Genomic DNA, 14666 nt, shown 5'->3' on the forward strand with positions numbered 1-14666 from the left:
CATCAGGGGTGACTTCAGCTCCTACTATTTAGGGGGAAGGTTTTGGAGCCGCCAATCACATACTTGTTTCTTTGGCAGTTCTTCAAGTTGTTATCAGGACAATTGGGGCTATTTAAAAACCCTCAAGGCTGTCCAAAGGAGACATCAGACCAGCCAGGGATATCCCAGGAAACTTCAGTCCAGTGGTGGTAGGGGAACAATGTCAACTGTCATGGCTACTGCCTCAACTGCAGTTTTGCCTTGGGAGGCTCTGCCTTGGCCATAACAGCTTCAGATGACACTTAGATAACCTCGTCTCCAGTCATTCTGGATAACCCTGCCCACAGCCCCTTGGGATCTCATCACAGATGTCCTATCTTGATGGGGGAGGAGTCTCTCCTCCATCTATGACAGGTAGTACACATGTGTGACTGGCTATATAACAGTGTTGCTCTAACCCTTGGACTAGCCATCCAACAGACCTCCTTCCAGTGTATGGCCCTGTGCTGCAGCACAGGGCCAATAAAGCCTCAGCTCAGTGCTTTGGTTGTCTATTTGGGTTCTTTTATCATGGGTAGAGTAGGCTGAGCTGGTTGCATGAAGAGCAGGTGACTCCTGGGGCTTCCAGTTCCAGGCATAGTCAGAAGCAGTTAGAAAGTGGCAGAAGAATTCCAGAGAATAGCTGGAAGCAGAGGTTTCAGAGAGCTGAGACTGTGGAAGGGTTGTAAGCCTCCGCTGCTGATAAAGTTCCAGAAAGTCACAAAGAGTTTCTAGCACTGGTTGCTGAGGAGTGGACCAGAGCTGAACTGTCAGAGCTGAGGATGCCTAAATGTGGCACTTCAACACTAGCTGCTGGGTGCTGAGACACAGGCACCTAAAGCCCATAGCTATAGTACTATGAAAGGTTCCTGACACCACAAGTTCAGAGCTGCTGACAACAAAAAGAGGCACAGTTTGCCTATTCGTGATTTCCATCCAAATATGGCAAAAGAACCCTCAGCTAGTTGGTGACAATTTGTCATAACAAAGCTGATGTTCATGGGTTGGATTTATTAGCATGTAACAGTCATAAAGGGAATACATTGTGATGTTTACACATGTGCTTACAGCATATCTTAGTTAGATTAACCCCCTCCATTGTTCTCCCTCTTCTCTCCTCCCCACTTCTTTTTCTTTCTGGTGGTACTTGGGTTTGAACTCAAGGCCTTGTGCTTGCTAGGCAGGCACTCTACTACTTGAGTTACTCCACCAGCCTCTCTCCCTGCTTCTTAGAACAATTTCAACATGTTTCATTCTTCTATTTTCATACTTGAATACAAAACACATATTCACCCTCATTCATCCTTCCCTTATGCCCACCCCCCTTCCCACTTAAACCCTTAAATCTTATTGACTTAACACAATGGGTTATTCCTCCCACATAAAATTGAATGACAGAATTTCTGGTTGGTAGGCAGCGTTCCACAGAATCTTCCAGAAGTCAGACTCCTTCCATCTGTGGCGTTCCCTTTTGTAGGGCCTCCCAGTTCTCTATATTTAGTCAGGAGATATGAAAATGAAAGGGTGAGGAATAGGTTTTTGTGGCCATGCCTTGTAGTGTTGTTTGTCATTTGCATTCACATTCTATCATCTAGACTCCGTCCTGGGAGGTTGGAAGACATAGTGCCTGCCTGGGCACCTCCTCCTCACAACAAGGCTACAGTATGGAAGGGGCTGAGAACCTTTGGTTGTCAGACCGCTGGATTTGAAATTTAGAGGAGGATTCTCAAATGATAGAATTAAGAATTCTAAATGAGGTCCCTGGCCTGGTAAGTGGTGGTGAGGCAGACAATCATGGATCAGGTCTGTGGTAGCTTGGTAAGTCAATAACAAACTCCTTGTTAGCAGTTTGTAAAGGACTTGACTCAGTCCATTTAAAGATGCACCAAACCCGATAGAAAAAGTGTTCCAGAAAATTGTCATGGCAACAGCAGTCGGATTTGCTATCACAGGATTCAATGACTTCTTTGTGCAATTGATCCATATTCCTATTAATAACATCATTGTAGTTGTTGAATCATCATATGTGTTTCATTTGGGGTAGTTCTGAGCAAGGAATGGTTTGACAATCCCATGGGAAAAAAAGTGCTTATTCTTTTTTTTTCTTCTAAGATGGTTTTTGTTTCTAAACTAAAAGAATCTCAAAATTAAAAAATAAGAAGGTCAAGTCTCTAATCCCAGCATTTCAGAGCCCAAGGCAGAAGGATCATGAGTTCAAGGCCAGCCTGGCTACATAGCAAGTGTGAAGGCACTCTAATGAGAACCTCACTCAACAAAATAAAACAATAATAACGAAAAAGAATCCTGAACAAAAGGAAACAAATGTTAATTCCTAATGTGGATATGAATGTGCTAGTTTAGAAGAGGAATAATCTCTGGAAAAAGAGACTCAGGGAGCTTGAGTTCTGCCTTCATTCATGGGTATAAGCTAATAGCATAATCGTAGAAGAGATACAGGGAAAACACGGTAAGGTACATACAACCTTCTACCTTGCCGAAAGTTTCCAAACATAAAAGAAACTTGCAGCTGTTGAAATGTAATAGTTGAAAAGTATTTGACCCATTAGGCTGTTAGGTTATTTTTCTCCTCAGCCAGGGCAGGAGGCCAAGATCAGCCTTGAGGACCATCGTCAGGACTGCTTCTAGCCAGGCAGCCCTGTTTTCCTCCCTCACACATTTGTAGGGGAAAAAAAAAAAAAAGAAAAGAAAAGTATTTGAGATCAATGATGTAAGTGGTGAGACCTAAGTCATACTTATGCAATAAGGTACAAAGTTCACATTATAGAAAATATTGAAAAGGAAAATTCTGAACTGGATGTGCCAGGAAAAATCAAGTATATAAGCCTTTTGAAATTAGAAATTAGAATGTCATTTCCCACATCTTGTGAGCCTTGTTTTGGTAAGTCTATAACAAACCCCAAGACTTAGTAACTCTTCCTGGAAATAACAGTGTGTAACATGATCAGAGGGCTTTCTGACTCTGACCTTACGCTGATTTCCATAGACTCGCTTCTTGTGTGACTCTCTCAAGCCTCCAGCTTCTGACCTTCTCTCTCCTTGGTGTATTTTTGCCTTGCAGCATGGAAAGTTGCAATCACTCTTTGATGATGTTCCTCTTAAACAGAAAGAGGTTTCATTGAAATATACGTTTGGAAAGTACCATACTAAAATGCGAGAGATGTTAAGAAGTTTATGTATAGCTCTTGAGATGCCATTTCTGACCAAACTTCTACTCTCCAATGAACTGTTCCTTTCATTAAAACCTTATTTGACTGATTTGCAGTGCTAGGGATCAAACCCAGCATCTTACAAATGCTAGGCAAGCTCTCTGCAATCGAGCCACATCCCCAGCCTTCACTAAAACTTTAAAACACACTTTTTATTCAACATGTCATTCTATACTGTCTAAATCTGTACAATCCAACATGGCACCCACTAGTCATGCATGGTTATGGAGCGCTTGTAATCTGGTTTGCCTTAACTGAGATATGCTGTGAAAGTAAAATACATTGCTGGAGTTTGAAAGCTTGGGATGAAATTCGGAAGTTTATAATTTTTACATGAATTACTTGTTGAAATAATATTTTGGCTATACTGGGTCAAATGTCTCATTAATTTCATCTTTTTATACTTATTTAATATGGCTGTTAGAAAATTTCAAATTACCTATGTAACATTTGATTACTATGGAAGAGGTAATCTAAATAGTTCTTTGTGTGTGTGTGTGTGTGTACAGAGTTGTGCTTCAACTAAACTGTAAGTTCTTCAAGGGTAAGAACCATGTCATGTAATTCTTTCCATGCCCCCAAGTACAGAGCAAGATCCAAGCAGTTAGTAAATTTATGTTTACTGAATTTCTGAGGACCTTCTTATTCTGGCATTTCATAATACAGGACAAATGGCACTGGCCATTTCAGGGACCCTCAAAAATGTGGGGAGTAGGATCTGTCAAGTCTGGAGAAAGTCTCAATGTGGAGCAGACAGACCATCAAGTGCAGACCCCCAACGGCTCTCATGGTCAAACTGAGTTTTCCCCCTTGAATCAGATTCCCAGGTACCCTATGTCCCCAGACTCTGGAGCTATCTGACCATTTTGCTAATCATTCACCATCCTTGGCTTCCTTCTGGCTACTGTGGGCAGAGTCTGGTTTATGATGGTGATTCCTATCTTCAAAGTCCCGGGATCAGGAAGCTCATGTGTTAATGAACAACATGTATTCTTGATGCCTGGCCAAAGTGGGGGCCTGGTCATCCCAGCTAAATGCTTCAGTGGGGCTCCTTCCTCCGTATATATGCCACTTTCAACCTCCCACTGCTGTTGGATCAGAGCTGCTGTTCTTCCTCCTCTCATTGCTGATCCTCAGCTCACAGCTGCCAGGTACAGCTGAGGAAATGAGTGTGGGACAAGAGTAAGCTCAGACGCTCTCACCTCATGTGGACAATAAGAAGCAACACAAGAGTGGGCGAACACAGCTCTTCTTAAGGCTTGCAGGCCATGGGCTCCCTGGGCTAACCTTGCTGATACTTAACAGTGATGAATCCTGTGTTCCTCCCAGAATAAATCCAAGAACTAAGAGAACCTAAGAGTCTCTCCTCTCTAATTTACTTCAGAAAAGTCACTATCAGGTTTTCCCTGTGAATTGCCTCCTGAGCATTCAGTACTAGTACTTTCCAAGTATTCTGATAATTTACAAAAAGGGAGAAAGAGGCAGGAAGATAAATAAGTTTATCTCTGTATAAAAACATCCATGCCTTATTATTTTTACTTTAGGAAAAATTAGTCCAGTACATTTTTCTTTTTTTTTTTATACAAGGATATGACATTCAGCAAATCAAGAGAGAACTTGATTGGCTTCAAATCAATGTATTTTCCACTTCCTCATGTCCTTTTTTCCCTTCATGCTCTTCTTAAAATTGTGTCTCCACTTCACTGGTGACAATGGCCACTGCCAGGTTGTGGGATTACAGATGATTTTAATGTTCTTTTGGCTTATATCATTTACCTGATTTTTCTATAATATCTATAGACTAAATAAAAACCTAAAGCTTAAATTTCAATAAGCAATATAGATTCCATTAGAAGGCAGAATAAAGCTTTGTTTTTCCAACTTGTCTTCATACTCAATTCCTCACCAAATTTCTCAGTAGCCAGAGCAATCTTAATTATTGCCATGCTTAGGGCAGAGTAGTTTTCTGGCATTAAGCTGAGTTGAGAAAAAGTAGGTCCAGAGAGTCCCTGATTTAAGATGGGTTCACCTACGATCTTTCAACTTTACAATGGTGCAAATGCAACACATTCATTCAGTGGAAACTCTATTTCAGATTTTGAGTTTTGAGCTTCCACTGGGCTAGTGCATGCTGGACAATTCCCTCACAGATACTGGGTGGTGTTACGCTCCCAGGAAGCCATGAGTTCCCATGAACAATGTACTTTGCTGCCTCGGTGTTCTGTGGGTTAGGTATATTAAATACATTTTCAACTTGCAATATTTTCATATTGCAATGAGTTTATCAGGACATAACCCCATAATAAGTAAGGAACATCCCATTTGAATAGGAGCGAAGGCTCAAAATCAGTGCTGTGACCCAGATGTAAACTTTCCTCTCCACTGAGATGCCATCAGTGGTGGGTGCGGCTTCTCTTCCCCACAGCATGGCTTTATAAGAAGAAATGATTAAGCAGAAGATGGAAGTCAGCATGGTTCATGATCTATAAAAGTTCCTGTTCCCTCAGGACACCTATAATCCCCAGAAAAACTCCCATTCAATGTACCCTCTGCAACAAACCCAGAATCACTTGTGTGGTGGGGCCAGGCCTCACTTTTCCTGTACCTTCTTTTCCACTATCCCCTTCTGCCTATGCTCACTGGCTGTTCCCAATATCTAGGACTCTGTATTCCTACATGCATTAGACACTGGTCAAATAGAAAAATGAGGCTGATGGACTATTTCATACTAAAATATAAAGGCTAAAAGCAGCTCACCAGAGCTACATTCTACATTTAAAAACTATAATTTCTTTGTGTTAGGTAGGGATGGATCATAGAAGCAGAGGAATATGTAATAAGTGATGTGGGATATGGGTGTCTTATAAAAAAGGAAAGCTTCACATTTACTGAGCTGGTCACAGAATATGGAAGGCTGTTGCCTCTCTGCTGTGTGGTGGGCAGCAGGAAAGAAGGTCAACAGGGAGGAATATATTACATACAGTAGTGAAGAGCAAGGACAAACTGAAATCTATCAAGACAAACTGGAGCCAGTGTCTGCCTCTCACCACCTCATACCTCAATGGTAGGCAAACTACAGAAGAATCTGGCACTCTTCACATTATGAGAAACTAGGGGAGCTATTGACCTAGCTGCTGCTCACATCTGGACGTGAACTAGATAGGAAATAGAAAGCATGAGCTACAGTGGTGCCTAGCACCCTTCAGAATGTACTTAAGTTGCTGCTTCACTTCCACCTTCAGAATCTCATGAAAATTTCAGTAATAGCCAATGCCAACTTGGAGCCATATAGAGAAGGGCTGACACACTACAAAATCACCATAGCTTCTAAAATCATTTTCAAAGGTGACATTGCAGATTCAGCGATAGGCCAGTAAAGATGAAGTGATGGTGGTGGTGGTTGGAGGGAGAGGAAGTAAACGGCGCTTTCTTGGTGCTTTTCAAGATGTATTTATCACAGAAACATAAGAATGATAGGCTTTAAGTATGCATTATATAGTCATATATCCAAATGTTTATAAATACATGTAGAAAAAGAAGGCATATGACTTTACAGTTGGACCAATGTTATGTCTGAGGAGTACTAAGGAAACTCAAGAGTTTATGAGTGTTTAGGTTTTCTCTGGATACCATAGCAAACCCTACCTCCCCACTCCATCTCCTTCTCCCCTTCTCTGAGCATTGGGCAGGACAAGAGGAAGGAAACTGTGGGAGACAGGGACAAGAATGACTAGAAGCTCCTCAAGGGCTATAGAGAGGAGTCTTTGGAAGGCTGTTTAGTTCTCACTGTACTAGAGTAGAATGAACATTGGTCATTTTCTGCCAAATGTGTAGGCTTGTCTCAAGAAATGTTTCCTGTTGAGAAGTAGGTGGAGTGAGATAATAAAACTAGGTGGAAGGCAATTCTTTTCAAAGCCCAGAACTTGAGGTAGTCCCACCAGCTGTGTGTGGCTGTGCCCGAGTTTTGCGTTTCTCTACTTTGATAGATCTCTAGCTCAATGGGAACATTTATTGGTCACATATATCCAGGCCTGTTTCTGGTCTTATATGGACTGTATCAGGCAACAGTGATCTTTGGAGCTGTGATATTCTACGACTCTCTCGTGTCGCCTTCATGCCTTCCCAAGAACAAGGGAAGATGGGCCAGGCTGTGGAAGATGTCCTATGGAGGATTGTTGAAGATAGTGACTGGATGTCTCTTGATAGTTTATGAGGTCAGCTGCATTAAAGAAGGGTTGAAATTGATGAACAGGGAGCTGCCACCAAGGTTTATGTACCCCAAAGAGTGGCAGCACATTACCATGTTCAGTCTCTTTACCCTCAATGGCTGTGTAGATGTCATGAGCAGGAATGTGCTGCCTCAGAGGTGTGTGGTATTAGAAAAGGCTGCCATGGTTCTGAGCTTTTACGAGCTCCTGCTGCTGCTGGTGTCACATGCTAAGGACACATCAGGGGTGGAGCTACACGTTCATTCTCTGCTCATCTTGGTGGTGTCACTGCTGACCCTGGTGTTGACCGCACAACTGTGGGCCCCAAGGATGTTTCACCTCCAGCTCATGGAGGCCTTTCTGTTTCTGATGATGGGCTCCTGGCTGATGCAGGCTGGCTTTATTCTATACAGACCAGTCTCTGGCTATCCATGGGAGGATGATGACATCGGTGACCTCATGTTTGTCACTACTTTCTTCTGCTGGCATGTGATAATCAATGCTTTGTGCCTGGTGGGAATCTATGGCTTCTCTTCCTTTTGGCATCGTTGCTACAGACCGACCTTGAAGCCAATGGGGTCCAAAGAAGCTCCCTACCACAAGAGCACTCCAGGACCCCTTTATAGGCTGCTGCAGGAAGTGGAGCAGCCAGAGAAAGATGACCAGGCTCTCCTCCTGCCAAAGAGCTCACCCTGTGACAGGGCCTAGAATGCCTGGCACATCCTCTGTCCCATCTTCCACCCATGGGTTCTCTCATCCATTTGTATAATCTGGTTTCTCTTCAGATTGTAAAAATCTTTAGCCATTTGTGTTGTACCCTCCTTGTTCCTCAGTGAAGGTAATGGCCCTGGAAGATAGCAGTTGGTTCCCATCTGCTGGCCTATTTCCTGTCTCTGAGCCTCCCATCCTTGCTGAGGAGATGAGGACTGAGAAGAGAAGCTGATGAGATTTGGGGAGAGGGAAGAGAAAGTACCAGGGCAACAGATAAGTGTGCAATAGTAGGGCTTTCCAGAGAAGAGTCTCTGCCACGAGTCTGGCAGAGTTCAGCAGCTAGCTGTCACAGCTATTTCTCCAGGCTCCCAGAGATTGCCTTTACCTGAAAGAATAAATTTGTACAATTCAAAACTGGAGTCATTCAAGATTCATCCTGATACACTGGGTACTTTCATGTGCTCACCAAAGTGGTACCACCACGTAGAGGTAGAGTAACAGTTTATAATCACTTTGCACAGGTCGAAGCAATGCTCTTTTTGCTTCCTCCTCTCCATCCCCAACTTTTAAGGATTTGCTTCATCTCAAATTTTACACATAAAGTGTAAAATAACTTACATTTTTATAGTTCAATTTTTATAGTGTTTAAATGTTTATTACTTTCCCAACTTCATGTCTTATTACTCCTACTCTAGCCAAAGCTTATCTATTTCACCATTACCACCACTGCACATATAATTTATTAGACACAATCTTGGGGATTGCAAATTTTCTCCCTTGCATCTCATAGAAAGCCAAGTGAGAAAGTGCACTTTTCTCATATTACCCAGGATAACCTTCCCTAGCCCACTGATCATCTTCAAGGCAGTCTTATCCAAGAACTCTAATTGACCCTTTTGCTCTAGAGCTTTTGCACAGTTTCATTAAATTCACCTGCTGTCTTTCGTTTACAGCTGATTCTCTTTGTTCTGTTTGGGATGGTTTGCCCTCATCAACTAATGTGTAGGTTCCTAAAGAGTAGTGTGTGTCATATTCATGTTACATAATTCCGTGTCTATTCCGACCAGGTGATATAGATGATGCTTACTAAAGGCTTATTTGGTGCCAGAATTTCCTCCTGCCTTCTTTCTTGCAAATGTGTCATGGAACAGGTTGGAGGTTCTATGAACCACTGAGCATCACCAACAGAACTAAAGAGTGAGTCATCTCCTTAGTAATGGGCCTTCCCTCTTCCTCATTCTTGGAGACAGAAAACCCAGCAATCTGTTTCCAAATTGTTTACTCTGTTATTATTTTCAAAATTTTTTTATTATTCATTTATTCACATGTGCGTACATTGTTTGGGTCATTTCTCCCTCATGCCTCCCTCCCCCACCTTCTTTCCCACTCCCCTGCTCACTTCCAGGCAGAACCTGTTCTGCCCTTATCTCTAATTTTGTTGAAGACATAAGCATAATAAGGAAGACAAAGCGTTTTTGCTAGTTGAGTTAAGGATAGCTATACAGAAATATTCTTAGCATTGCTTTCATGTACAAATGTGTTACAACCCAAGTTGATTCATCTCTAACTGATCTTTACACTGATTCCTGATCCCTACTCTGTTATTTGTTAATAGTCAAAAGTGTTTCTATAAGGAACCTCCAGAAAACTGATGTTCTAGAGGCTGGCTTGCTTAAGACAAGATAGAAATTTAAGTGCAGATGTGTCAGACTCAAGCCTATGACAGTTTCCTTCAGACCATAGTGACTTCACTAATGGCAACAGGGAAGCAAGTGATTTTCAAAGTTAAATAAGCAAGGAAGGAAAGGTAGGCTAGAGGCCTAGATGGAGGAACCAAATGCCCTAGGCCTTCCTAAAGGATGTGTTCATGTTACAATTTCGGCCCCAACCCCCATTTCCTCTGGGAACTAGAACATGGCCTACTCCCAGCTTTTGGCTTAGTTTTAAATTTCTGGGCTCAGATCCGAGTGAGAGCGGAGGATGATTTGTTTTTGATCAAGTCTTCTAATCCTAGCTTGTTCCCCTTTACTCTTGGTTTCTAGACTCTTCTCAATGACCTTTTTTGGGAAGTCCACCTTTCCATTTCTCTTACATCTTGACACTGGTGAGGATGATGTACAAATACAGTTAGCTGCCCGTTTCCAGACATTTGAAGCCTCATTTTATGATAAGACCCTGGTAATCAAGCAACATACTATCTCTCTAGTAGCCAGTGCAGACTAAGCACTTTCATATTATTAATTTATCATAAGGAAGACATAACAGAAAGGTTCTCCCCAGGAAGGCCCGTCAGGAACTCAAGCTGTGGGGGAGGATTGTAATTCTCACAAAATTCCAGCAGAGGGCACTATGTTCCCATTACCCTGTCCAAGCATCTACCCAGCCCGGGTAAACAAGTCTCCCAAGAACCAGTTTAAAAGAAGTGGGGGAGAAGAGGGAGGGAAAAGTACAGAAGCAGGCTCAATAATGCCCAAGTGCCCAAAAAACATACCCTAGGGCTGTTTGTTTCCTGTTCAAATTTGGCAGACAAATGCGAAATAAACAGGGATCCAAATGAACTAATGGGGTTGGGGTGAGGGAAAAGAAATGGATCCAGTTGAGGATTTCTCTTAGCCAAGTAATTTTTTGATCAGAATGCTGAATTTCCTAAACTTTTAAGTAAGCTTCAATAATGTTCCTATTAATCTAGGGAACAAAGACCGAAAAGTCCCAGATTCTTAAAATGATGAAACTACAGATTATATATGAAAAATAAACTCCAAAGATTCCTTCATATTGATGGGTGGTTTTTGTTTTTCTTTGCTTTGTTTTGTTGTTTTGGTGCTGATTGAATCCAGGGCCTTTGAGCATGCTGGAGCATGCTATACCATTGAGCTATAACCCAGCCCCTCTAAACATACTTTCAAAGAGAATGTAATTTAGCTAGTCACAAAGACGATATTATATGGTGGAGATAATATGTACTTATGTACATATTCCAGGAATTAGGGGAAGAGGATAAAGGAAAATGATGGGTGTGAATTCAACTATGATCTATAAGAACTTTTGTAAATGTCACAGTGCACCCCAGTACAACAATAATATAAAGATATGCATTAACTGTTCACTACACAGAAGTCACCAGGTAACCATAGTGTAGGATTCTGGAGTGAACTGGTTAATTAGTTCCTGCATTCTGTACTTTCCTTGGTGAATATGGCAAGAGCTTCAGTATGTTGAAAGCAGTGTCCCAGGACACCACTGAGGTGTCTGAAGGAAAGGGGAGCAGAAAGGATGCAGAGGAGTGTCTCAGAGGAAGTAGAAGCACCTTAGGCTGTGAAATACTAACATTTGACAAGTTACAAGTTATGTAGGTCTCAATACTTCATCTTAGATAAGAGGATGTAAAGATCGAATTCTAGACTTTACTCCTTTAATTTTCTCAGTAGGACTTTATTTTCCCATGCTGTGAGATAGAACGAATGTGTTCTTTCCAATGCTTCCAGTAGTTTCCTAGCAGAGATAAGATTTGGGGTAGAAGTCAAACAGACCCAAACCTTCCACCCCAATGTGCAGTTTGGGAAATGGGGTATTCCCTGTATTTGAATGAGTTCAATCAACATTCAACCAAATTCAAATAGGGCTAAAAAAAGACCTTTGGGTTGCAAACTTCAAATTTCCTCTCCTGAGCTGAAGAATTATCAAGCAATTAAGGCATATAAAGAACCATTCCTCCTGTGCTCAGTGTTACGTTGCTAAACTGAAGGGTAATGTGTTCTTTCCTTCTTTGTTTAGAGTGAAATTTGAAAGCTTGGTCAACTATACCTTCTTCCCAAAATACACTTTAAAAGGCTTAAGAGCAATGCTATCAACTTCCAATGCTTTCCTTTTTATTTTTTCATTTGGTTTTGGTTTATATTCTATTATGGCCTATTCTTTTGGATAGAACTGATTATTTTAAAAAGATTATAAAGAACTGTTGTTTTGGTTTTTTTTTAAGATACAATCTGGCTTGGGTTTTCAGATGTCCCCCAACTCTGAGTCTCAATTATCTCTCTTTAGCCTGATTTAAAGTTTCACTGATTATCCCTTGAAATCATTCACACATAAATGAAGTACATTTCCCAAGCAGCACTTTGGGGCTGAGCGTTTGGGTCTCTTTGATCCCTAAATGAGATTGTGTGTTGAAATCTTGTGTACTGAGTGCACGGAAATCACGCAGGCATCGAGAAAGCAGTCTGAATGCTAGATGATGGGCTTCAGACCTGCAGAGTAAGAACGGGTCCTGTAAAGGAGAACATGAAAACTCACACAGAAAGCTCACTCAAGACCAGGCCTTCAGTTCAGGTATGTTGAAGAGATGTGGTTTGTCCTGGACTATTATTGCAGATTTGGAAGAAACTAATATTGTTCTCCCACTCCACCCACCCCTGGGACAAAGAGAAAAACCATGACTTCAAAGCACAGGCCATCGAACCTCATCGGCTTTGATTCTGTGTGTGCAGAGACTAAAAAGTTCATAGGTTCAAGCTAATTTTATGGAGGGGGTAGAAAATGGGGGAGTGGCAATTTAGGAAGAGGGGGGAAGACAAAGGGGAGCAGACACAGCAAAGTCCAAGTGGATGAGACAGGGCGTTCTACTTTTTAACTTCTCTAAAAGTATAGTCTGGTTTTGGTGGGGACACACTGGTTAAAAGACTTTCTTCTGCTTCTTCTTTCATGGTATACTCTTAAGCTTCCCTGGTCAATACTTGAACTCACCAGAACCTAATTTGGCTAATTTAAATAAATATGAAACTGATCAAGGAGGCAAGGCTTCTTGTTCACTCCTGAAAGAGTCAGTGGTCACGTGTTTATGTCCCTAACCCTCACAAAGCATGCCTCGAGTCACATGAAAGGATCAAAGCAAATCCATTTCCATTCTTGGAAAAGCAGCTCAAAGCGCGTGTTTTCTCTTGATGGTGCCGCTGCCATTTCTGTGTGGTCAATAAATGTTCACTGATCAATAAATGTTCTCCCCGGGCATTGCTGGGGATATGGAGATAATGCTAAGGAGTTTAACATACATGGCAAGGGAAGTAGGCATTCATGTGGCAGAAATGCCATAAGCTTAAAACACTGCATTTGCCTCTTGCTATCGCATCTTCTATGATGTTTGCCATCCCTACCTCAGGTGCTGATGTGGCTGAATGCAAGTGAAAGCTCTGCTTTGTGCTTTGGGTGTTTGCTATCTGGAAATCAATGTCTTTTAAAACAAGAACACTACCTTTCCCCTCTTCTGCTCCTCTCTCCAACCACCTAAGCTGAAGATTTTACAGAAAGAAATAGAATGAGGACAGCTATTTACCAGGTCTGTGCTCACTTTCACCAAAATTACAGTGGGGCATCACACTGAGGTTGAAAAGTTGTATTTATGGAATGGCCATGGGGAAAGAAGTAATCCAATCTCTTCGGATTATTTTGGCTGATCATAGTGATAATCACTGTTTCTAAACACTTACTATATTCCTGGTCCTGCCTTAATCTCTGCTACACACATGCTCACAATCAATCCCCATAATATATAAGGTAGTTATTATTATCCCTATTTTATAGACAAGGAAACCGAGGCCTTGTGCGGCTATAACAACTTGGCAAACACCATGGCTATGGTAAGAGGAAAGCCCCGATGAGAACCTAGGTTTGTCTAATCTGCAGTCCTGCCCTTGACCACCAGAGAATGCTCCAGGGTCTGTGCTGAAATCGAATAAGGAAGTAAATGATCTCAAACTAAAGCCCCGTTTGAGATAAAAGCAACATCTGTCATTTGAAAGTACTGCTGTTGGGGCTGGTGGAGTTGGTCAAGTGGTAAGAGTGAGGCCGTGAGTTCAAACCCCAGTACTGCCAAAAAAAACCCCAAACAAACAAAAAAGGTACTACTGTGTTAAACACACTTAAAGGAATGTTGACCAAAGAACCCATGTTATGTGCATTTGGTCACAGGCAACATTTCTTTTTCATATTTGAGGTACAAAACATAACCAGAACAAACTTCTTCCCTTCCTCTTCCAAATGCTCTGGAAGCATGGATGCTTAGTCTTTAAACAGAAAAATCTCAGTCTCAAATATTGGCACTCCTGAAAGATATAAAAAAGGGCAGACACCATCAGGTGGATTTCAGGCACTAAAGATAGAATGCTCAAGAATTAACACTGATCGAAGTATGTATTTTTGTGTCTCCATGCACATGCATGAATTGTGTACATGTCAAGGGTTCATCTCAAAACACTGTCTACATACACATTTTCTCAACCATCACTGCTAGGCTGAGAGAAGGACAAAATATATTCTCATTTTCCAGATTAAAACGAAGCCATAATAAATTAATTAGAAAGCGAAGCCAGGGGAGCATTCCTTTAAGGAATCCACAATTTTTGATGAGCTCTGTTTCAAAGGGGTCCTGGGGAAGACCTGTTTTTCTTTAGCTGCCCTTAGGGCAGTGTGCACACAGCAATTTCACCTGCTCTAATGGTCCTTATTTTGT

The 14666-nt window shown here is 41.7% G+C and overlaps 1 protein-coding gene and 1 non-coding gene across 2 annotated transcripts; both read left to right on the top strand.

Annotated features, from left to right (window-relative positions):
* Positions 1-2568: 2568 nt before the first annotated feature.
* LOC141414539 (small Cajal body-specific RNA 20) lies at positions 2569-2697 on the top strand. Its single transcript, XR_012439555.1, has one exon.
* Positions 2698-7243: 4546 nt separating this feature from the next.
* LOC141414082 (transmembrane epididymal protein 1A-like) lies at positions 7244-8161 on the top strand. The gene has a single exon (XM_074048949.1). It carries the CDS (start codon positions 7244-7246, stop codon positions 8159-8161), a length of 918 nt encoding a protein of 305 aa, XP_073905050.1.
* Positions 8162-14666: the final 6505 nt, after the last annotated feature.

This window comes from Castor canadensis, chromosome 11 (assembly GCF_047511655.1).
Source record: "Castor canadensis chromosome 11, mCasCan1.hap1v2, whole genome shotgun sequence".
NCBI lineage: Eukaryota > Metazoa > Chordata > Mammalia > Rodentia > Castoridae > Castor > Castor canadensis.